Below are 24386 nucleotides of genomic sequence, written 5' to 3' on the forward strand. Positions count from 1 at the left end.
TAGTGTGGGACCTGAGCATGACATAAATGGTATGGAATAAAAGGGGTAGATACTCCTATGGTTTTGGCTGGGATAGAGTTAATTCTCTTCCTAGTAGCTGGTTTAGTGCTGTGTTTTGGACTTAGTATGAGAATAATGCTGATAACACACACGTGTTTTAGTTGTTGCTAAGTAGTGCTTACATTAGTCAAGGACTTTTCCAGCTTCCCATGCTCTGCTGGGGCACAAGAAGCTGGGAGGGGAGGGGGCTGAGCCAGGACAGCTGATCCAAACTGGCAATGGGGATATTCCGTGTCATATGACATCATGCTGGGTGTACTAGCAGGGGAGAGTTGGCTGGGGGAAGCAGCGATTGTGGCTCAGGGACTGGTGGCGTCAGTCAGTGGGTGGTGAGCGGCTGCATCACTTGTTTGTTTGGTTTCCGCCCTGCTCCCAGGTTTCACCTCTCTCTCTCTCCCCCCCCCCCACCCCGTTATTTTCCTTTTCATTACCTTATTGTTTTTATTAGTGTTGTTATTATTATCATTATTTTAATTATTGAACTGTTCTTATCTCAACCCACAAGTTTTCTTACTTTGGCCCTTTGACGAAGCAGTACAGGCAGTATGTACCACCTCCCACAACAGGAGGTGGAACTTGGACATGGCTGATCCTCTTCTTGTTTGCAAAGAAGGTACTGGTGTTCTGGTGTCCAGGCTCAGAGTTACAGAAGACATTGCAAATCCACAAAATTGCTCATTGAAATGTCCACAAAAAATCTACCCTGCTGGTGCAGTGGCAATGGCTAGCCACTGACTGGGTAGAGCCAAGGGTCCTGAGGCTTCACAGGCCAAGAGCCATGCTACTGAATAGGCTCCTGAAATCTGTACAGCAATAAGAAGCCATGGTGCCAGCTCATAGTCAAGTGTCTGTTTCAGCTATGCCTTGATACTAGACACAGAATATGCAAGTTTTCCCATCAACCAAAGGATGATGCAAATGCACCCGTCCATGCTTCTCTCTTGGACCCAGATCCTATGGCTGACTGCATACAAAGAAGCTGTAGCAGCACGAATTCCTTGGACGTTGTTCCACAGATTTCTCATAGAAAGGTACATCCAAGATTATAAGCATCAGCTTGCTAAAAGTGAACTCTCAGAGAAGCCAATTCAGCCACAGGATTAAGTCCATCTCTTCCTCCCTGTGGCACCTTGCAGTCACCACTGTCCAAAGGTGAAGTGGACACCATGGAAACAGTGCAAGCCAAAATGGTAATTATGCAGGAAAAAAAAGCATGTGGTAAGTTCTGCCAGTTTATTTCCTGTTTTCATTCTGAATATGGTTTAAAGATACCTCCCCCATATCTAGTTACATGGTCAGCAATTTATGTAGCTACAAAGAAGTTTAATTTGAGCAACAGAATAAGAAAGAGGGAAAGAAAAGGAGAATCAGTGGATAGCTTAGTTAGGCTTATGGTTAAGGTTGTTTTTCCCCATTTGAAAGTAAAAATCATATATATATATATATCAAGAACAGAATCCCAAATGGATGCTTATGTTAGAACCATGAGTTCAGGAAAATTAATCTTACTATCACAATCCGCTTCATCAGATTTATCTTGGCAGTCAATTTCTCCATTACACCGCAAGTGTGCATCAATACACTGTCCTTTCTCACATTGGAACTGGGATGCAGAGCATATGGGGCAATTATCTTCATCACTCTGGTCATCACACTCTGGAAATCCATCACACCGCCATGCCATTGGGATACAGTCAATCTCTCCAGTTGCACAGGTAAACTGGTCTGGGGAACAAGTTGGAGGTTCTGGAGAAAGAGAAAACAAATCATATTTGTACACTGAATTTTAGCCCTTACAACAGGGTCTGTCAAGCCTTTTTCAAGAAAAACACACTTAGGCCTGGACTGAAGTTCTTCTATGACAATATTAAGATTCCAGCAAAGGGAACATGATTCTGCATAGGGAATGAAATTTTGCCAACTTTCATAACAAAAACTAGATGCATGCTGATTGAAGAAACTTGCTGTAGCAGGCAAGCACTGAGCTAAGGACAGGAACTACAAATACTTACTTTGGCTCTAACAGCCACCTTTTGGAAGACACAGTCATACACATAAATTCAAATGAATACTCAATTTCTGAATGCCAACCACATTCTACATAATTCTAATCCCTGAAATTACATTACCCTGGAACAATTCTTCATACATTGGGTTAACTGGAAATGAATACACCTAAAACATACAACATCTGCTTCTACAATATCCGTTTCTCTATTTTGCCATTGGTTTCTCCACAAACAAATTCTTGAGTCAGATACGAAAAATATGAATGGAGAAAAAACATCTGTAAAAGCCTGTTAAACATTAAGCTAAGTCCTCTTGCTGGAAAGTCTCTGAGCTGCAAGTCAGTGGAAGTTCAGAGCGTAGTCTGAGGAGCACTGTAGGCCTGCCCTGATCTTACATTCTTTCAGTACACTTGGAGACAGAAGACTGGACCTTGTGCAGAGCCATTTTTATGTTTGTTGGACCTAAGAAAGCTGGGACTTCCCGCAAATCTGACTTTGTAGACTCCAAGATCCTGGCATCGATCCATTCTACACCCATACTGTTGCTCAAGTTGCAACCACACACTGATAGCATTAAGCAGCAGCTACAATTCATGTAGAGATGCAACAATTATGCTGTAATAAGGTATTAATAGTTGCTTTCTTCAGAATGTCAAAAGACAACAGGCAATCCAGATCAAGAATCTATTGCAAAAAAATTATCCTAATTCATACATACAGCAAATTAGCACATCCTTTTCCACCATTAGTATCAATGAAAGAAACACTGTGTAAGTCCCTTCAGTTGTTATCAGCAGTAGTGGGTTATGTTCAAAATGATGGGGCCGTCTCAAAACACCACTGCAGCAAACAGATACATTTCCACTTATTTCAAAGGTTGCTGGGTCAAATACCTCGGACATAATTAAATCAGTTTACAGAGGCAGTCACTTGTCCCCACAGCTGCTGCTGCCAGCTAATGCTCTGAGTAGATGCTTTAGCACATCATACCCTGTCTATGACAACAATATTGAGCAATCTGGAGGGGTGCTCTGACACTGGATGGTAACAGTCCTCTGGAAACCAAATAAGCTTTAATTAACATTCAGGCTCAGGAATGGACTTCACAAAGAACCCAGCATATGGAAAGCTTCTCAGTTGTAACCACTGACAAGACTTCTGTATCACTGTTTTTCTCCTGTGGGTGGTGTTACAGATCCTAGAGATATGCAATTACATGCAAACCATTTTTAAAGTGCTGCTGTCCTTCCTTGATTAGGGAGAAATGCTCAAGAACGAGACTCAAGTATAATCAAGAGCTTGAAAAACAAAATGCAAATAAAAATCCAAATGCATTTGGTTTTTGAAAATTTTATGATTTTAAAGTTTCTGATTTATGATTATTTGTGTAACAATATGAGAATTACAAATGTAGCCAATGACCTGACAGCTGTAGGTAAGATAAAGACGCCAGATGCACACATTAAGATAATTCTTGAATTAAATTTTGATATGAGTGTGCTGTTCAGATAATTCAGACAGATAGGTCACTACTGCATTTAGAGACACATTTAAAGCATTATGGTTGCACTTGGCAGGCAGAAGCTTGCATTTGAAAACTTGTCAAGAGCATTCATAAGGGTATACAGACAAATGTTCTCCAGCCAAAATAGCTATTAATCTGTTTTGAAATACTGGCTATTGCCTACTACCATGGCAGGCATGATAGGTTAAAAAGTTGTTGCAGGCTTAGTGAAGGATTAGAATAAAAAAAACCCCAGACACTGAAATAGAGGCCCCTTAATTTTTAGATTAATAACTGAAGATAACAAAGGAGTGGGACATAAGAACCTCTCATTAGCCATGTTGTGCAAAAACAGTATAGCAAGAAATATAAGTAGATTGATTCCCCACACCCCGCCCCCTGCAGATGTAACCACCACCGCTACTACTCTAAAACCACATAGCGTGTTGTGGTCATGCGAAAGAAAACAATTTATAATGGAAATGACTTTCCCATGGGAGGCTAGAGTTCAGCCAGCAAATGAAATCCACAGCAAAATGAATACATAAAAAGAAGTCAAATGGACTAACACAGCCAAACAATTTAAGATATGATGCCTCCCAAAAAGAAACATTTTTTTGTTTTGTTTTGAATCTCCTCTGCAAGTGTAACATGACAATTTTAAAAAATCCTGGGATTGTGAAAGGGAAGTCTAAAGGAAAATCTACCATGTGGAAAGAGAAGAGCTACCTTAATTAAAAAGGATTGCAATGGAGCTTTTGGCCTACATTTCATAACTGGACAGTACAGTGTTTCACGTTATGAGGCCAAATACATTTGAAAGACTGGAGTATCAAGGTGGACTATGATGTGAGAATCATATGCACAATTTCTACTGCTAGGTCATCATGGGTTGATGCATCATCATCTTATAAGCAGTTGTTTAAAGCGCAAACGTGTCACATCATACAATTATAAAAATCTCAGTAGAAGAGGCAAGTATTTTAAGGTCAAACAAGAATATTCTGCTCACAATGAGAAGTCATGTATGTCCAAAAACTGAAGCAGAAAACAGCTGGTGGAAGAATCAAAGGTCAATTTAACACATGATGCAACACACCACGTGTAGGAAAACACTGTGTGTAAATCCACATGTCGTATTGGAATGCAACCTCAACCCCCATTTTTTTAAAAATGTAAACTGCTTAGCAGTACTGTTAAACGTAACTCACCTCCACATGTTAAGAGATTCTGTAGAAGCACAAGGTGCTCAGGGCATGAACACCTTGGAGTCCCATCCCCTTTGGCAATGCAGATGTGCGAACACCCACCATTGTTACGGGAACATGGATGCACAGCTGGAGAAATGCACAGAAAACAATATTAGCATAAAAGAAATCATAACTTCTCCTAGCTAGGGCAAACTCACAAAACCACTCACAAACAACTTCTGTTTGAGTACCTAAGATTTCATACAAATTAATAGGAAGATAAATGCAGTATTTTTCAGTTCAGTGCTCAAAAGCTGATTTACTATTTCTTGAGGACTACATTTCTCCCAGTCACAGTGATATGGGGACCTTTAAGGGACTTCTCAAAAGAATTTGGGAGCTCAGGTGAAGAGGAATAAGAAGGCACATTCGACAAGGTCACATTTACAGTGTACCTAGACATCCCACCCGCGTTTCTAAGGTTGCCAGGCATCGAGAATTGACATATGTCACTGCAGAATGCCAACGCCCCAAACCCTCAGGAATTCTCTAATCTTGAAAAGCTTTTAATATGTAGCCCCTCCACTTCTCTGTTACTCACAAAACTGCAATATAAGCAGACAGAGTTTTTTGGTTTTTGTTTTTTTTAAGATAGGAAGCTTCCTATCTTGTTTTCCCAAGTTGTATTCCCAAGTCAGTTATTCAGAAGCACTGAGTACCCAAGAGCTCCTAATACAATCACTCTCAACGAACATAACATGGATAAGAATTAGGCGCAGAGAAGCAAGGTCACTGTCTAAGGACTCCAGCCCAACAGAGTCAGAAGAGACCCAGTCTCCTGCCTGCATAATCAAGCTAACAGCTGAGCATTTGCTTGAGTAATCTGTGGGGCTATAGCTGGTGTTATGTGGGATGCTGCTGAACAATGCATTTTTTACTACTAGTAAGGACCAAGAATTTCCACAGGGAAGAAACGGTATAGTTATTGTAATTTCTGTGCTAAAGTTGTCTTCCATCTCTTCAGGCTTCTCAGCAACCTGCTTTCACCTTTATCAAACTAATTCATTTAATACAGTGTTGGAGACTACTGTTTGAGGCACAGATTGCTAGCAGAAAAAGTACATGCATGTCTACTTGTGTGGCCATGCACACATGTGCAAAAGTATTTTTAGTCCTCTGTTGTGACAGAAGTCACCTATGTAGGACAGTTTTTAGCTGCAAAAGGTGATTCTTTTCAGTGTGACTTAGAAGAAATAGTACTCTTGCCTTAAAAAAAAATTAAAAAACACATGGGATATAATATTTTTTTTAAGTGCCGAAAATTAAAGAAAAAATTTTTTGCATCATTCAGTATTACTTTTGAAATACACTAAAAATATGAGAAATGGCACAGAAGGAGGAAATCTGAGTATTGCAGATGAAAAAAGAACATCTAGATGAGGATAGGCACATAGAATCTACTACAGTTTAGGTACTCATGCTACCTTGTTTGAAACAGCTTACCCACATAGGCAAGTTGGAAAATACGTTCAGCTACCACAGAAACTACTGTACATGGCACAGGTGGCTGCGAAGTGGAATAATTTCTTCTGAAAATTAAAGCATTATACGCAAATGTACCCTCCCTATATAAGACAACTCATCACATGCAACAAAGTTCAAAGAGGCCACTGTCAGTAGCCCTGTTTCCCTCGTCTTGTTTGTGCTTTTATATTCTCTTTTATCTTCCTGTTAAGCAAGAGGAACTGTAGGTTGTCACTTTGATGAGTGACTACTTTAAGAGCTTTCTGCACTCTCCCTCAGGCCACAGAAATTGGACCACCAGTCCAGAAAAAGAAGGTCCTGCATTTGTGACCCCTTTCAGAAAGAAGCAGCTAAAATGGCTCCACCTCTGATGGGAGAGAAATTCCACATCCACAATAATTCACTGTAGGAGCCTCCTGCCCATTCTCCCTCCATCACTGGAGGCTTTTACATCATGGATTGTGCCGAGTCAAACCAGTTATTCTTTACACAAGGGTCTGAAACATCTGGAGAAAAGGCAAGTATAGCCCTTTTCTTTCTTTTAAAGGTTTTTCCAAGTCTTATTACTTGGTTGTACTTAAAAAATTAACAACCATAATTATAAGTAGCTTTTAGACTGAATTCAATATCATCTGAGTTTGTACAGAGCAAGTAACTAAGTGCCATGAAGTCACATATTCTAGCTGTGCAGAAATACTCCTCTGGACAAGAGCAAGGAACTCATTTCTCCTCCTCTTCTAGGATCCTGACTGGCCAAGTTGAAAGCACTCCACAGCTTACTCAAAGCCCACTGGATAATGTTATTACAATATTCAGCTGAATGAAGACTTTGAGAGACAGTGACCAACAGTGAGAGACATCAAGTATTGAAATAAACTCACAGAATTCCTCCATATCAAGCTCTTCCACAGCATGAATGCCTGTTAGGTGAGCAATTCGGCCTTGAATTCTAGTCCTTTTGTACCCGTTCATTTTCTCCACTCTCTCAATCATCTGTTGCTGACGATCAATCCAATACAAGTGATTCCCCAGTACAGTGAGTCCCATTGGCTGAAGGATGTTAGAGTCCTCCAGGGTCACGCGGTTAGCACCTGAGATCAACAAAAACAAAGACTAGTTTTACACCAGCTGACTTTTAACTAATTTCTTAAAAAAAAAATTAAAAAAATAAAAAAAATAAAAAAAATCAACCAAACCCAAACCAAATCACACCCTACCAAACCCTGCAAACAGTTAGCTATAAGGTCATTGGCTTCATTTGCCTACGCAGACCAAGTCTCTGCTTCTTCAGCCTCATCTCAGGTAAATGCAACCAGTTGCCACGTCATGAGGGCAAGCAGCTATAGTATGAAACACCGCTCATCCTTGCCTACACTGGCTGGTCAGCCAGCCATGATCAGCCTCATGTTGACATGCTCTGTTATGTGTAACTGTGTGCAGTCCCTAAGAGCCTGCGTCACCAATACAGACTCAGCTCTTGGGCCAAAATTTTTACAATACATTCACACACCAAGCAGTACACTTTGCTGGAATCTACAAGCAAAAATGAAATACAACCAATTAGCTTCACTGCCATTACTCAAATAAAACATGTTAATCACACAAAGCAAGAGGCAAGTACACAAACCCTGTCATATGCTATATCACAACCACAGAGATATGATCATGAAAGAAAAGCTCATATTCTAACAGCCACACTTCTTTCTTCTCCTCTTTTTCTTCAGTAGACCAACCAGAAAACCCAAACTCCAAGGAACTCAGTATGGTCTTAAACAGGAACATTATCAAATGCTCAGGTTTTCTGCTCTAGACAAATGTGTAAAAATCTGCTCTCAGCCAATGTGTGAAAATCAGGCTAAGTAAAAATGCATTTATAACTGCTTTTAACTTCAATTGCTTGCAGTCTTCTACTGTGTACTGCTCTACACTCAGTGGCATTTAATTGTTGCTTTTGTTATGCTTGCCTAGGGTGAACAACAGATTTCAAATTATTCTATTAATTCACAGAAACCATTTTGAGGCTGTGTATGCCTATGTATACTGGCTATATTTGATTTTTAAAATGAGGAATCAAACCAAAACTGTAACTTTGTACTTCTGCTCTCATATTGCATTTTGGAAAAAAGACCTTATGTCTGTTTGCATTTTTAAAAAGAAAACTTTTGAATATCTACAAGAAATTAGATTATAGAATCAGGATACATAATAAAAATGCTATGAGCACTGGATTCAACTGATTTGCTGCATAAATTATGTAGAGCTCAGCCAAGCATAAGAATGTAATATTTATTTCAATTACAGATTCTGTTATTTTTGCACATAAAATTACTGCCTGCAATGATTCTTGCTTGACTGTCATGACAAACAGTGTGCATTCTAGTCAAATTTAGTTGTAGAGAGATCAGAAATTCTTAGACTTGTAATTGGGGTGTTAGTTCTTTAGCCCCAAATGTCTTTTGTTTCCACATCAATGAGGAAGATATCTTTGTTTCATTCCATTTTCAGAAGAAACATGCACCAACTGTATGTGGCAGTACAGTCCTAGCTGTAATCTGATGTGTCTGTTATCACAGAATGGTAGGGGTTGGAAGGGACCTCTGGATATCATCGCGTCCAACCTCCCTGCTTGAGCAGGGGGCACAGGAACGCATCCAGGTGGGTTTTGAATGTCTCCAGGGAAGGAGACCCCACAACCTCCCTGGGCAGCCTGTGCCACTGCTCTGTCACCCTCACAGGAAAGAAGCTTTTTCTCATGTTTAGATGGAACTTCCTGTGTACCAGCTTGTGCCCATTGCCCCTTGTCCTGTCATTGGGCACTACTGAAAACAGCCCAGTCCCATCGTCCTGACACCCACCCTTTAGATATTTATAGGTATTTATGAAATCCCCCTCAGTCTTCTCTTCTCCAGGATAAACAAACCCAGGTCTCTCAGCCTTTCCTCATAAGGGAGATGCTCCAGTCCCCTGATCATCTTCGTAGCTCTCCGCTGGACTTGCTCAAGCAGTTCCCTGTCCTTCATAAACTGGGGGGCCCAAAACTGGACACAGTACTCCAAATGTGGTCTCACGAGGGCAGAGTAGAGGGGGAGGATAACCTCTCTCAATCTGCTGGCCACGCTCCTTTTAATGCATCCTAGGATACCATTGGCCTTGGCCACAAGGGCACGTTGCTGGCTCATGGTCAGCTTGTTGTCCACCAGCACTCCCAGGTCCTTCTCAGCAGAGCCTCTTTCCAGGAGTTCAGCCCCCAACCTGTACTGGTGCATGGGGTTGTTCCTCCCCAGGTGCAGGACCTTGCACTTGCTCTTGTTGAATTTCATCAGGTTCCCTGCGGCCCAGCTCTCCAGCCTGTCCAGGTCTTGCTGGATGGCAGCTCAGCCTTCTGGTGTATCAGCCACTCCTCCCAGCTTGGTATCATCAGCAAACTTACTGAGGTTACACTCTGTGCCTTTGTCCAGCAGAGACCCCTGGGGAACACCGCTAGTGACAGGCCTCCATCCAGACTCTGCCTCATTGATCACGACCCTCTGAGTTGTGTTGTTGAGCCAGTTCTCTATCCACCTCACTGTCCACTCATCCAACCCACAATTCCTAAAGCTTGCCTGTGAGGAGGCTACGGGAGACAGTGTACACACTTCCAAGGCACCACCAGATTTTACTCTTGTAAAGAGTTCTTTTACAGATTACTACAAATACTCTTGTAAAGGGTAGAAGAACAGAATAGATGCACCTGCACTAATTTCACTAAATGGGCACTAAACCTGACCCTTAGTACTACTCTCTAGCAGTGCAGTTCCTGAGGTGTTCTTTGTCTTCTAAGCAGGCCTTAAAATTTAGAAATTTAGAATACTAGGAAACTTTTTGGCAGAAGAAGGTTCTCAGCGTGCTTTGTTCACTTGCCCTGCAGCTTGCTGTGCACCCTTAGCTCCTGTGAACTTCACTGTCACTGGATTTTCAAAGATGACTGTCCTTTTGCCAGACTACACCTCACATTTTGACTCAATAGTACAATTTTCAGCTGCATTCAAGATACCACAAGAATAGGAAAGCCTTATTTCAACTCCATAAAAAATAATTCCCTCTGCCTTCATTATTCTTCAAGTGCTAAATTGCTCATCCATTTAGATATAAAAGGCAAGCTGTTTTCTTGAAGGATATCCTGAAGGCATCCTGAAATCAAGAATACAGGAGGTGTCATATGACATTTGCAAGCTAGCAGTCCTGATAGAACCCTAGCCTGTTTGAACAGCCTCCCAAACCCAGGCCTAAAACAGGCTACATTTAAGAGTTTTTGGGGGAGTGCATCAAGCATCATCTTTTTTTTTTCCCTTCACCTGCAAAAGGCTGAACATAGGTGATTTGGGAAGCTGCTGGAGATAGCGCTGGATAAAGTGATTAATCTCTACTATAATTACACTGGATTTGATCTTGAGTAAATTACAGCCCAAATTATTAGTGAATAATTTTAAAAGGAGAGGCAAAAGGCACCTATAGCCCTGGATGACACCATTAAATTCTTGTTTAGAAGAATCACCAAAATGAAAAACTCGATCTGAATAAATAAAAGGATACTTTCAACAGATATGGTTAGAAAAAAGAAGACAAAACATGTTACAAGTAAAGAAGTGTTGAATTTCCATAGTAATTAAACAGTTTGATTCCCAGAATGAAACAGGTGTGTAGTCTTTTCAAGATGGGAATGTAAAGAACATTAAGCTGGAAGGACACACAATTCCTCTATTTAAAAAAAATTCTAATTGAAAACAAAGCATGTTTTCACCGCAGCAATTTTACAGCTTTTCTAGTCACTTCAACAATAATATGGAACACTACTTTTTAATTGACTGGTGTGGCAGACAAGTTATTTGCAAGTGGTTTATGAATGTCTAAAAAGCATCAACAACTCCAAAAATTCAAGAACCTTGTAAAGAAAACTGTTAGGTTTATAGTTCTTTCATCCCTCTCTGAAGATTAAGCATTGGACACCTGAGGTTATTCCATGATTTAGAAGGATGCTGTTAACTAGGGTGTTGTGCGAGCTGTCATTTCCCCAAGCCTATGAGGAAATAAGGTTGTCTAGAGCAGCCTAATTGGCATGAAGGATGCTATACACAATTTTGGTCCAATTTGTTCAGCAGCCTCAGTTTATGTGAAAAACCTTTTGCTTATATATGCCCATTTTAAAGTGTTTTGCTCAGAAAATACTTTTTAGAGGAACTAATTCAAGCCAACATAACTTTGGATGCCAAATTTCTTCTTAAGTTGTGATGCAAGACTGCAAAATATTTTAAAGTAAAAATATGCTGTTAATTCATTTAAATATCAACAGCTCAGTGAACCAGATTACAGTGAGCTCAGCTGGATCAAATACAACCATAGTTTTCTGGCTCATGATACATTTCCTCTAGTTAATAAACACTGTTTTCTTTTCAATACTGTAGCTTTCCCCTGCTTTTATCTTACCTACAGGTTTTGAATCTTTAGCTGCGACCCTATTAAATAAACGTGCACTAAAAGCTTGGTTCAATATTAACCGGAGAAAGTTTAGTTTTCCCTGTAAAAAGATCCAAAGAATTGTATTAAAATATATACCCAGTATGCAAATATATGCTTACATGGAGTTTTAATGTCACGAAAAGGAAGACTGCGTACAAACGAACCTGCAATCACAGGATACAACTACCAGCATGTGATGGCCTAGCTGGTGATTTATTCATATATCAGTTCACATAAGTCCTATTGTCAGGTCTTATTCATTCAAGACTTAGATGTAAAACAATAATAAACAGGCTCCTTTGCATTGTATGCTGTGCTATGCAAGGACAGAGTCCATATTCCAAACTGTAACATGACAAGCAAGAAACACCTGCCCCCTGCCCACGCCCATCTGCTAGCTGTGACTCACCCTTGTATATGTGCTAAATTGAAGGGGGAAAAAAGGATGCCTGTATCCATACAAGTGGAAGACCTAGGCATAGCTAGGTCCACTGTATGCTACAGCTTCATTAAGTAATATGGCTTCCTATTACATGGGGACCACCTTTTTATCAGTAGCAGCACTAGTTATTGATCCCATCCTCCCTTCTCAATTAATGAACCTCTCCCTCATTATATGATTTCCACATAATCTTCTTTGGTGCTGCTTCTCTCTCTCTTGTGTTTGTGGATACCACTTCAGCCACAATACCTGCATAATACGCTGCTTTTCCATCTTGTCCTATGACTTTTGGATTTCCTCCTACGGTACTTCTTTCATCATTAGACAAAACCCTCCCGGTGCCTCTGATGCATTTTGTATTTTACGTCCCACTCAGTCAAACTTTTCTTCTTAAACATGGGTTGTTTCATAGGTCAAGTCTTGTCTCCCTTTTGTCTTCTTTTCTCCTACAAATTTTTGTAGGTTCTCTGATGTTTATCCTGGATCGGACATTTTGTGGCTACATAGGCAGTTTGACAATATCCCCCTATCCAGCCTGATAACTAGTGAAAGGCATGGGCTGCTTTACCTTCCCAGCTCCAGCTTCATGTTTTTAATCCCCTCTCTGGTGGAGGAGACCTGAGTCTGACCTTGAGTCAGTTTTAGGTGCTCAAAAGTGAACTGTCCTCATAAAAGAGTGAACGATTTTGTCCTGTTTCAGTTCATTGCCTCACTACAACACAAGAGAAGTATGTGATTACATGGCAAGAAAAGAAGAGCCACCAAAATTTGGAAAATCAGCCTTTTATGGCAGATGCCAATCACGAGAACAGCCCAGCTTCTACTCCCTCACACTAGTTCACTTCTCCCTGCACTTCCTTTAAGAATTTCATTTCTTGATACACAGAAGGTGATGAGAGAATGAATCACGAGTCAGAAAGTAGGGCCATTGGATCCTCTGTGCTATACTGCTCACCAGATAAGCGAACCCATTTCTCCATTTCTTCAGCACTATCAAGTGCTTTTAAAAGTCAGTGATGAACAGCGCGCTCTAAGATCCATGTGGTACTATTGCTACGGACATTTGAGTAATGCTTTATTTTACTAATATGGGAAAACTGCGATGAGTTGACATCTCTCCAGTGTTTTGCAACACTGGTATTCCAGATGAGCTGCCACATCATCCATCTTAGAGAAAAGCCATTCCCCTTCCTTCTGTTTTTCAAGCTACTTTGATTTCCTAAGCTGTAAATTCCATAGAAAGAAAAATTGAAGTGTTATGCAAACTTTTCAAGCCATAAGGAAAAGAAATTGAACGGGGGATGTGGTCTAGGGGTTCCATGACTGGCAACACCTATTTAAACCTGATCTTGCAAGAGCTGCTTTCAGAACACATCAAAAGTCAAATGGCTGTCTTGGAGGGTGGCAATCATTACAGACGTGTTTATTCCAATCACATCAAAGACAGAAGCCCACCAGCTATCTGTGGCTGCCTACACAGAACTGGCAACAGTGGAGATAGAAGTTATTGGGGTGAGCATCAAAGAAGGAATGATGTCCTATACATGCACACACTCTGCTCCAAATGTTTAACTGCATACCACATACCTGACAAGTCACAGCTTTCGATGCGCTTCAGATCTGCATCCACCCAGAAAAGCTTTCCAAGTTTGTTGTCAATCACCAGTGCTACAGGACGGATCAAGCCAGTTGTAAAAAGCACTTCTCTCTCTGTGCCATCAAGGGCTGCACGCTCAATCTTGGGAGCTCGCTCTTGCATGTTGGTGAAGTACATGTACCTGAGAACGAAGACACCAGCTGCTTAACTGAGAGCTTCTGAAGGGACGCAACTCACATTTGCACACAGGCTCTACGTTGTAAGTGGGGATGGATTACACAGGGATGACTGTGGTGACTGTTGCTCCCAGCTGCCAAGATCCAGATCTGTGAGCTGCAGAACCCCAAACATTTGCTAACTGGCATATTGAGATACCCTGAAATTAATAGCATTTGTCCGTAATATACCAGGCCATAAAATGCCTCATCATTCAGCACTGCTGTGTGGCAGCACTGTTCCTGCAGAGGTGGGGATTGTAAGAGACTAGCACAGACTTCCTGCAGCCATCCTTGGGTAAAGCTGTCCCCATCTGTAAATCAAAGCCCAGCAGCTCTTTCTGACAAAAAACATTAACTGACACCTCCACTTCTTCTGGGTTGCCTTCCTTCTCAAAAAGTAGAAGTTCCTACAAAACTTGAGAGGAGCAAAGATCACAGAAGGAAGAACTGAGGATGGCATGTTCCTGATGCCTCAGTTCCAGGAACTCTTTATATCTCCTAAGCCAATTCAGCTGCAAATAGAAGCAGTCTCTGCCCTCCCCCTGCACAGGGAAAAAAGGGCTTGTGTACCCACATGACGAACTGAGAGCTCCCTCAGGGAAACGTCCACCATTTTATCCATGGTGGGTAACATGGGCGAACTCCCTAAAACAGTGGGCTACATTGCTGCATAGCCTTTTGTGACCGCAGGAGGAGGAGAGGCAGCAGTCAGAACATGCAGCAAAGGGAGAGGTGGACAGAAGGATTTCTGGAACTAAGGCAGAAGTTGTTCAGTACACACATCATTCATTCAGCTCTCCCAGGCAGTCAGTCTTCAGCACAGTCTCTTCTGCATCTTTTCCTCCTTTAATCTAAAAACAGATTTATCTTTAAATCATTTGAAAACCTGACTAGAAAAGCTGAGAGTTTTAGAGACCAACAAACCCAAACTCCCATTTGAATGTAGAGAGCAGATAAGCTTTTATAAATACAAACTATGTCCAAGTGACTTAGTCCCAATAAGATTAGAATCTTTCCTCTAATCTCTCTCTCGCCACACCAGCTTTTAAACTGGGCAGACTACATTGAGTATTTTGTATAAAATACCAATCCTATAAATGCTCCAGATAAGAGTCTCTGTGCACTACTATATCCACACAGTTATGAAATATTGTCATGTAAGCCATGTAGTAGTGAATTGGGATTTAAGCATCTAACTTATTAAAGAGAACAGTAAAGGACCATTTTGACCTCTTAAGAATTAAGCTACTAACCATCTTAAGTGGAGATGGGGTCTTCCGAATCTAAGCAAAACTGGTTTGCAGCAAGACAACATATTTTCTTCCCGTGGGAAATCACTCTAATGCATCCTACTTGTTTTAATGCATTTCAGAAGTTTTTGACATACACATCAAGTCAGAGCTAACTTAAAAATATATAGAACATCAGAGGTTTGTTTGTTTAACTTTATACTATTACATTAGCAGGAATAGCTGTATCATATGAGAGATCCCCTTTTTATTCCTGGAAACATTTGTTTTATGATGACATGTTTATGATTAACATTTATGAGCCAGATCCCCAGCAGATATAAACACAGTGTAAACTCTCCTGTTTTTCCTATTAGGTGGCAGGGCTGTGCACTCATGCAGCAAATGGGATAATGTGGTTCTGCTTTGCTTTCCCCACCTCAGTTAGTTCCTCACTATAACCAACCACATGGCTGTGTGAATGTCTAAGTTGGCATACCAGAGGAGGCAGCAAAGGAGAAAACAGGACAAGAAAGCTGCGTACCTTTAAAAGCCAGAATCGGACATGAGTCACCTACATCCTGATCAACTAAATACGCAAACATTCTCCTTTTTAAAATATACAGATGCAACACAGGATCCACCCACACAGCTAACATACATCCCAAGAGTGCTCTGTACAAGGTATAGAAAGGAATCTTACCCTCGCTCTGCATTCACTACAATGGCTCTGGGCTTGTCATGATCCCCTCGCAGCACCATCCCAATTGACTCGCCGTTCAGCCTGTGGACATTGACTGAATTTGTGGCCTCACAGGTCCAGTACAAAGTATGGCTGTATATATCAATGCTGAGGTCATGTGGCTGCTTCTCTGGGTTCTGGCTTTGGTTGGGAGTACTCATGACAGTGAAAGGCTGCAAGACAACATATGGGAAACAATTTCCAGTTTATAATTCCAGTAATTATAAATTATAAATCCAGTAATATTCTGATTATTGAAGAACACCAATTGCACAAAAAGCATGGTTTACCTACCTGACTGTCCAGAAACACATAAAACCACCCACAAGGAAACAACAAATACAAGAAATGCAATAAGGCTTAACCAACTGTGGATCAGAGGAAAAACATCCAGACAAAATCAGTAAGATCATGCAAAACTCCCCAGAAAGCAGTTGTGGGGCCTCCTATAAGAAAAACTAATTAGCTGGAGATGGAAGAAAACAATACTGAATGTTTATGCACGAAACAATCTTGAATGAAACAATGCAAGAAACAAGGCAGCCTTCTGGCCAGACCTGCACTGTTATACAGTCAGCTGAACAAATCTCTATCTCTTGCCGAAGTCTCATTATTATTTGTAGTGTAGTAGATACTGATCATCTTTAAGTCCTGGCTTCTCTTAAAAACTAAAATATTTTAATGAAACTTGGTTCTGTTTGCTTACATGTCAAATGGCTACAGCTTTGCCTCACACCCATACTAACAATATTACCTTACTTTCACCCTCATGTCTTTATGATGAACCTTACAAAACTTGACGCTATTGCCAAGATCCTGCAATCATAACCGTCAAGTCCCCCCAGTCTAACTAAGATACTATTAACTGCACTTTTAAACTCTATGTTAAATACTAACATAGACTTCAATACTTTATTTCTGTGAAGAGCACTAGAGCATATAAAAAAATCCCTAAACGAAAATAATCCTTCTGTTGTTTGTTTAACGTTACACAGTCTCCACTAGTGTACAGCCAATTCCAGTGCCATTGGGATAGTAATACTGCTGGCAGGACTCCCAACATAAAAGTAGCCTTAAAAGGTGACTGCTTCTGGTGACAAGATAGGGGTGAGGGAAAGCAGTGGCTTCCTTAAGTGTCCTAATGCAGCACTCCCAATCCAAACACAAGAACAGTACCAGAAAAAGTTCATATGGGTCAAGAAAGCTGAAGACACTATTCCATGTTCAGCTTAGGTCAAATGAATTACCCAACACAGCATTACTTGTGAAAGCTATATTTCCACAATTTGGTTTTAAGCCTCCCAGTTCTGCATAGTGATATACAGGCTTTCTTCTTTTCATATTAAGCTTTATTCCTATTTTGTCTTGACAGTGTGCCTAGAAGTAAAAAGAAATCGTTCTTTTCCTGAAATCAAAGGTAACATTACCCAGGTAAGAAATTCATATGCATCATCTGCAAACAGCACGATTTAGCAAAGTTAAGCAAATATAGTTAGTGAAAATTGGAAAGTCAAAATTTGCAGGGGATCTGCATCTTCAAAGCTGTGTGACCAAGGCAGAGGAAGACACAGAGCAAATGAATCTCCACTGCATGTAATTTGCACCTAGCAAGTACCAAAGAGAAGCTAGACTACAACAATTAGCACCTAGCATAGTCCAAAAAGCAAGACCAAAACTTCTTCAAAATTCATCCACAAAGCAGCTAGCTGCTCATCTCAACATACCTCCTCCCAGCCTTAAAAGAAATAGCCAAAAACCTAAAATTGTCATCTCTGCCTTTAACGGAAACCACAAAACCTCTGAGCCCCTACATGCATGAAGAGACCAGTCCATTTCCATTGATATTATGTCATATTGTTTAGATACGACTGCCCAAGAACTAGGAAAATACAACTTGCCCATTCTCCATTCCTTTTATATTCTTATTCAAACCGTAGTTTTTAAAGCATCTGTTATCTTGACTGGGGAGTTAAGCTACATTAACACATAACACTGCCTGGAAGAACAGTACACTTCTTTCCACTGTTGTGTGAATAGCTAGCGCAAAAGAGTAACATCCCCAACTCAGTAAAACAATTAAGCATGTGGATAAGCCTATCCCTATCTGGAACAGCAATCAGCTCAGCAATTCACTCAGGCTTTAACTACTGCTTGAATAGCTGAGAGTTTTAATTTTGAGAGAGCTTTACAATGATGACAATATTACCACACAATTGGCATGCACAATATTGATTTTAGCATAAATAGTGAGTTTGCCTTATTTCAGTGCCCATCCTTAACTAAAGACTGCAATTCAAGGCTTATAGTTTCAGATACATACTATGTACTATATTCTATTACACTTCTTTGTGTATAAATGAAAATTAAGATCCTAAAAGCTTTCAGTAATTTTCACATATAAATAGAATATACATGAATAAGTGCTAGCAAGAGTAAAGTTTAAACTGATGATTCCTTGGTGCAGGGGATGGAAGGGGAAAGTCAAGCATAAAGTACGAAGCACACAAAAAGACTGACACAAAACTATATACACCATGTAAACTTGCCTGAGTGCCATCATCTTTTGCTCTTTTGATAATATTCTGACGTCCATCCACCCAGTAGATAAATTTATCTAAGGGATCATAATCAATAGACTTGACATTCCTTAGACCATGCATAGGCAGGATGATATCTGGACTTTGCTGATCATCTGGTATCATCCGGCTGATTGCAGATTTCTGGCTAAACAACAGGAAGCTGGCAGGGGCTGAAACAAGCCAAAATAGAATGCATAAGAAAATGCAACTCACACGGTCAAAAATACACCCAGATAGAAGACAAAGAATATTTAGGACAAAATCTGAGGGAGACAATTATATACACAATGAAAACTAAGGTCATTCATAATTGGATATTTTTGCTATTAAGGTGAAAATTATTCTTTGTGCACTTCTGGAGGGTAAATGCACACACCCTCACACAGAAAGTATTCCCTCTTCATATTTTAAAATAACTGTGTTCCCGATGTGGAATTTAAGTAACTTCAGTGACAGTGGGCAATACACAGTCACAGGTTGTCCTATATTATCATAGAATCACAGAATCATTTAGGTTGGAAAAGACCCTTAAGATCATCGAGTCCAACCATAAACCTAACACTGCCAAGTCCACCACCACATCATGTCCCTAAGCACTACACCTACATGTTTTTGAAATACCTCCAGGGATGGTGACTCAACCACTTCCCTGGGCAGCCTGTTCCAATGCTTGACAGCCCTTTTGGTGAAGAGATTTTTCCTAATACCCAATCTAAATCTCCCCCGACACAGCTTGAAGCCATTTCCTCTTGTTCTATCGCTAGTAACTTGGGAGAAGAGACCAACACCCACCTTGCTACAACCTCCTTTAAGATAGCTGTTGAGAGCGATAAGGTCTCCCCTCAGCCTCCCCTTTCCGGGCTAAACAACCTCAGTTCCCTCAGCCACCCCTCATAAGACCTGTTCTCCAGACCCCTCACCAACTTCGTTACCCTTCTTTGGACACGCTCCAGCACCTCAATGTGTTTCTTGTAGTGAGGGGCCCAAAACTGAACACAGTATGTGAGATGTGGCCTCACCAGTGCCAAGTACAGGGGGACAATCACTTCCCTACTCCTGCTGGCCTCACTATTCCTGATACAAGCCAGGATGCTGTTGGCCTTCTTGGCCACCTGGACACACTGCTGGCTTATGTTCAGCTGGCTGTCAACCAGCACCCCCAGGTCCTTTGCTACCGTGCAGCTTTCCAGCCACTCTTCCCCAAGCCTGTAGCATGGCACAGGGTTGTTGTGACCAAAGTGCATGACCCAGCACTTGGCCTTGTTAAACCACATACAATTGGCCTTGGCCCACTGATCCAGCCTGTCCAGATCCCTCTGCAGAGCCTTCCTACCCTCAAGCAGATCGACACTCCTGCCCAGCTTGGTGTCGTCTGCAAACTTACTGAGGGTGCACTCGATTCCCCGATCAAGGTCATTGATAAAGGTATTAAACAAGGCTGGCCCCAATACCAAGCCCTGGGGAACACCACTTGTGACCAGCCACCACCTGGATTTAACTCCATTCACCCCCCTCTTTGGGCCTGGCCATCCTGCCAGTTTTTCACCCAGTGAAAAGTATGCCCATCCAAGCTGTGACCAGCCAGTTTCATCCACAGCCTTTTCCCTGTCCACTAAGTGGGTCATCTTATCATAGGAGGAGATCAGGTTAGTCAAGCAGGAACTGCCTTTCATAAACCCATCCTTTCAACCAGTTAAAATTTCCTTATATGCTGCTGTGCCAGGATGCCCAAAGCTTTTTTGGCCTATTTTATTTAAGTCAATAGTCCATTTTCTATTCATCTGCTCTTTTTACTAGAAACTTAAATTCTTTTGGACAACCAGTGAACCGGCAGGCTCATAAGATTGCACATGGGTGAAAACAAACTTATATGAATTTCAAGTGCATGTGCATGTTGCACAGACTACTTCAGAGGCTGTTTTATTGGATGTTATTTTTGCTGACTTTATAAAACACTTAAGAGAAAAAGACATTTTTTGCTTAGAATTCCTCTTCCACCCACCTACGCACTTAGGTAAAGACTGGGAAAGCTTCAATCACACAGTTTAATCACCTAGAAAACACTTCTAGTGAAGCAACAAAGATCAGATTTGACAGCGCTGATTTGAAATACAAATCTTCAGCCCTAATTCATGTCACAAGAATGGATATAAAACTCCATACTTTTGTCCTCTGTTTAAAGATCTTCTTTAAAGCCAGAATCTTTGAAATGGCCTTGTAATATCCCTTCCCTTTGTATAATGAAAGGGATCACAAGCACCTGGGAGCCACAAGCACTGAAGAATACAGTAGCAAATGAAAAGGCTTACAACTACAGTTCCTGCTGTTGGGATCCAAGGTATAATGAGCAGCACAGCCGCACCTAAATCCGTTTGGTATGGCAAGGCACAAGTGACCACAGTGGCCATTATTTTGCACACAATCATTCAGGCCATCCTGACGTGAAGAATGGAAGACCAATATATCCATCACAAAATCCAGATGGCCCTGAATAAGTGTCCTGTTCTTCCCACTAGTCTTGTCTGCTCTTTCTATGCTGTGAAGATTCCAGTCTGTCCAGTAGATGTAGTCACTGTATTGGGTTAATCCAAATGGATGAGGTAGATCATCTGCTATGATTTCTCGTTCTTGTCCTGCAAAGATAAGGATAATCAACTAAAGGACAATTCCCAAGTCTTGAAATGAAGAGTGTGACTGGCATCAAGAAAAATTTTTTTCTTCCCTTTTTGAAAATAGAACCTCATTTCCCCAGTCAGCATCATGGGATTCATTATTAAGCAGTATCTGCTCAAGAGGTAATGTAAACACTTGCATTCAAAAACCTTATCCTGATGCCCTCTTGCCTATAGAGCAATTTGTAACTGTGCCAGTATATTGTCATTTAAATAAATACTACTCCATATGACTCATGCTCATCATCCTAAACAGATATTGGAAAACATATTCAAGAACACTATCAGCTCCAGGAATCACTTAGGCCACTAAAAACCCCAATTAATATGAATGAAAGCAACAACATTCAACAATGGTATTCACAAAGAAACAGCTACAAGAAATTATGGCGCTTCACTCAAGAAACACAAATCCTTTGCAGTGCAATTTAGCATACAGCTACCCCAAGAGATTAGGAAACCATTTGTTTGGCAGAAATCCCAATACTCCCACACTCAGTGGCTCAGTTAGCAACATTCACAACAGATTTAACACTTTCTAGAGCATTAGATGGCCTCTGCCAGAGATGCACTACTCAAGTAGATAGTCTTACTGTAAATCACCTTCCATTACATTTTCAATAATAAACGTGTATGAATCTCTGCCACTTTACATCCAGTGAAGATCTAGCCTTCATCAGCATCATCTCCTCCTGCCTCAAACAAACGTCCAGTGCTAGATTCTACAGAAGACCTCATTTTTCTTCCACTGCCCTACTTTCCATCATGACCTCTCCCATTTAACCATGACTGGAGAAGGAATGAAAAACCCCAAAATAAGAACATGAAGCCATTTCTCTATAAACCACCAGAACTAAATAGAGAGGCAACTTTCCCCAACTACTTTTAGGCATCTAAAGTGTCCAAGTTAGGGCACAGATATCCTGCACACTCTCAGGTGGTACTTAGAGCAATTCTAGTCCAGGGTGATGAATTCAGGGGATAGGCTCTTTTGAAGGAAGCAGATAAGCTGTCTAATTGAATTTTGAGAGTCAGCAAATGGAGGAAAATCTCCCAAAAGAGTGATTCCTGCTGGGTTATGTTTATAATGCCCAAGATTAAGCTGGGACAGTGTTCATTCATCCGCTTAAGAGTGCTTTATTCATTGCTGGTGGGGTTGATGATTCTATCAGCAACACTCGTTCAGATCCCTCCTGGCAAGGGGACTGACACTGCATAACATAGGCCAAGCCCAATAACATTTCTTTAACTGATTAGCCCACCTGCTAGAAGTCTACCTGAGTCTTTATAATCTGCTAACTAAAAAGACATCACTGTTAGCTTCAGCACTAATCCTTCTACTTTATCACCACAAATAAATGTTAATAGTAGGTTCAGCTTTAGAATCAGTTTAATTTACCACAGATTATTTCAATATTGTGTTTCTTCTCAACGCCACAATCAGTTTCTAGTTCAAGCTTGCCTCTGGCTATTTTGTTTCTCTAAGTATAACACAGAAGCTTAGTGAGAGCTTTGATAGATCATGCACACTGAATGGAAAAACCCCAACTCTAGATAAAGAAACAATCTTACTGCAATTTCTAAACAGTAACATCCATTCCGTAGTTGTCATCCCAAAGCAACAAATACAAGAAATGCAAAATGAGTGATAGCCTCGGAATCCAAAACTGCATCACTCTCTGTTTTGCTGAGCTTAGTAGATTCTCTATACTCTGAAGATATACACACATGATAACACCTTAAAAATAAAAAATCCCACACCTCACTCTAATAGTAGCTTTTCACAGGTTAAAACGAACAAACGAAAGAGTCGGCGGGAAATTACATGTGTCATCAATCAGAGCATTGCTGTAACAATCCTTTATGAGTTTGCTTAAATACCGTATGTTCTGCCACATAAACTTTGAAATTCACATTGCAATCCCAGAGGCATTAATTCCCATCTCAGAAAGGCCTCTTTTTGGAAACAGAACAGGGACAGGATGTCAGGTCAGGAACTTCTGGATTCCATTTCTGATCCTATCATTGATTCACTGTGTGGCATTTGGAAACATATAAACTCTTTTCTCAAAAAGGAATTCATATCTGCCTCAGCTAAAACCTTGAAGACCATTTAATATTTACAAAACATATGGAAGATACAAAAGCTCTACGACAGCTGCAGAAAACAGAACTCCCTTCTTTTATCCAGTTAGTTATCATGTCAGTATCACCGTGAAAATTTAGTAAATCTTAGCACACCCCTTGAATGTATAAATGAAATTCCAATGGAAGATATAAAAATGTGTAAAGTTCTGTACAAAACGTGTACAATACACTGCAGAAGTAGCTGTACAACCTCTCAGACTGCAGGAAATGAAGCAGTATTTTGATTTTGGTTTTGAACTAATACAACTAGTTTGAAGCTGGAAACAGAGATAACACTCCAACAGAAAATTCGTGTCCAGACTGAAAAGCCAGGGGTGGTTTACAGTGAACCCATAAATTGTTCTACCTTTGAGAAACTCAGAGGTAATTTTTGCTTTGATAAAACACAGGCAGTTTCAGGTCAATACAGAGAAATGACATTACATGTCACCATCATTATAAATCATCATATGCTTATTAATTTAGGAAGTTTTAAAAAATATTCTTAAAGATTTAACTCTTCATTTCCTCTCATAAGAACAATATACACACAGTTTTAATATAAATTATATTATTCCAATTTCATATTATTCAATTGCTTTATTATGGTCAGTGCATACTCTGTACTGGCTAGTGTAATATAACACTAGATTACCTAGCATATTTGATGACTCAATCATGCTTGTGTCTAAGTCAGTCCAATATAGTCTTTGGTCTGCATAATCAATAGTGAGGTCATTGGCACGACCCACTTTATCCACCAAAGTGATGCTGTTTGTTCCATCCATATACGCTCGAACAATCCTAGGTTTACCTCCCCATTCAGTCCAGTACATGTATCTGCAACGGGAAGTGGAACAAAAAGAGTACATCAGCTAGGTAAGACTGTGTTTAGCTGCATGCTTTCATTTTTCTAAATTTATTTTCAGTTTGTTAAAAAAATAAATTAAAAAAAAAAAGGAATAACCCATGTGGTTATGTGCAGTATTACAGTACT

The 24386-nt window shown here is 40.5% G+C and overlaps 1 protein-coding gene across 1 annotated transcript in view; it reads right to left on the bottom strand.

Moving 5' to 3' along the window:
- The window catches only part of LOC104051187 (low-density lipoprotein receptor-related protein 5), a 167138-nt gene that overhangs the window by 14192 nt on the left and 128560 nt on the right, over window positions 1–24386 (bottom strand). The window contains exons 11-18 of the mRNA XM_064452384.1: window positions 24045–24229; window positions 20900–21223; window positions 18558–18760; window positions 15973–16184; window positions 13813–14003; window positions 7169–7378; window positions 4785–4910; window positions 1570–1806 (exon numbers count right to left, since the gene is read on the bottom strand). Of these exons, the coding sequence (XP_064308454.1) occupies window positions 1570–1806; window positions 4785–4910; window positions 7169–7378; window positions 13813–14003; window positions 15973–16184; window positions 18558–18760; window positions 20900–21223; window positions 24045–24229 (1688 nt within the window). The remainder of the gene's footprint in view (window positions 1–1569; window positions 1807–4784; window positions 4911–7168; window positions 7379–13812; window positions 14004–15972; window positions 16185–18557; window positions 18761–20899; window positions 21224–24044; window positions 24230–24386) is intronic.

This window comes from Phalacrocorax carbo, chromosome 5 (genome assembly GCF_963921805.1).
Source record: "Phalacrocorax carbo chromosome 5, bPhaCar2.1, whole genome shotgun sequence".
NCBI lineage: Eukaryota > Metazoa > Chordata > Aves > Suliformes > Phalacrocoracidae > Phalacrocorax > Phalacrocorax carbo.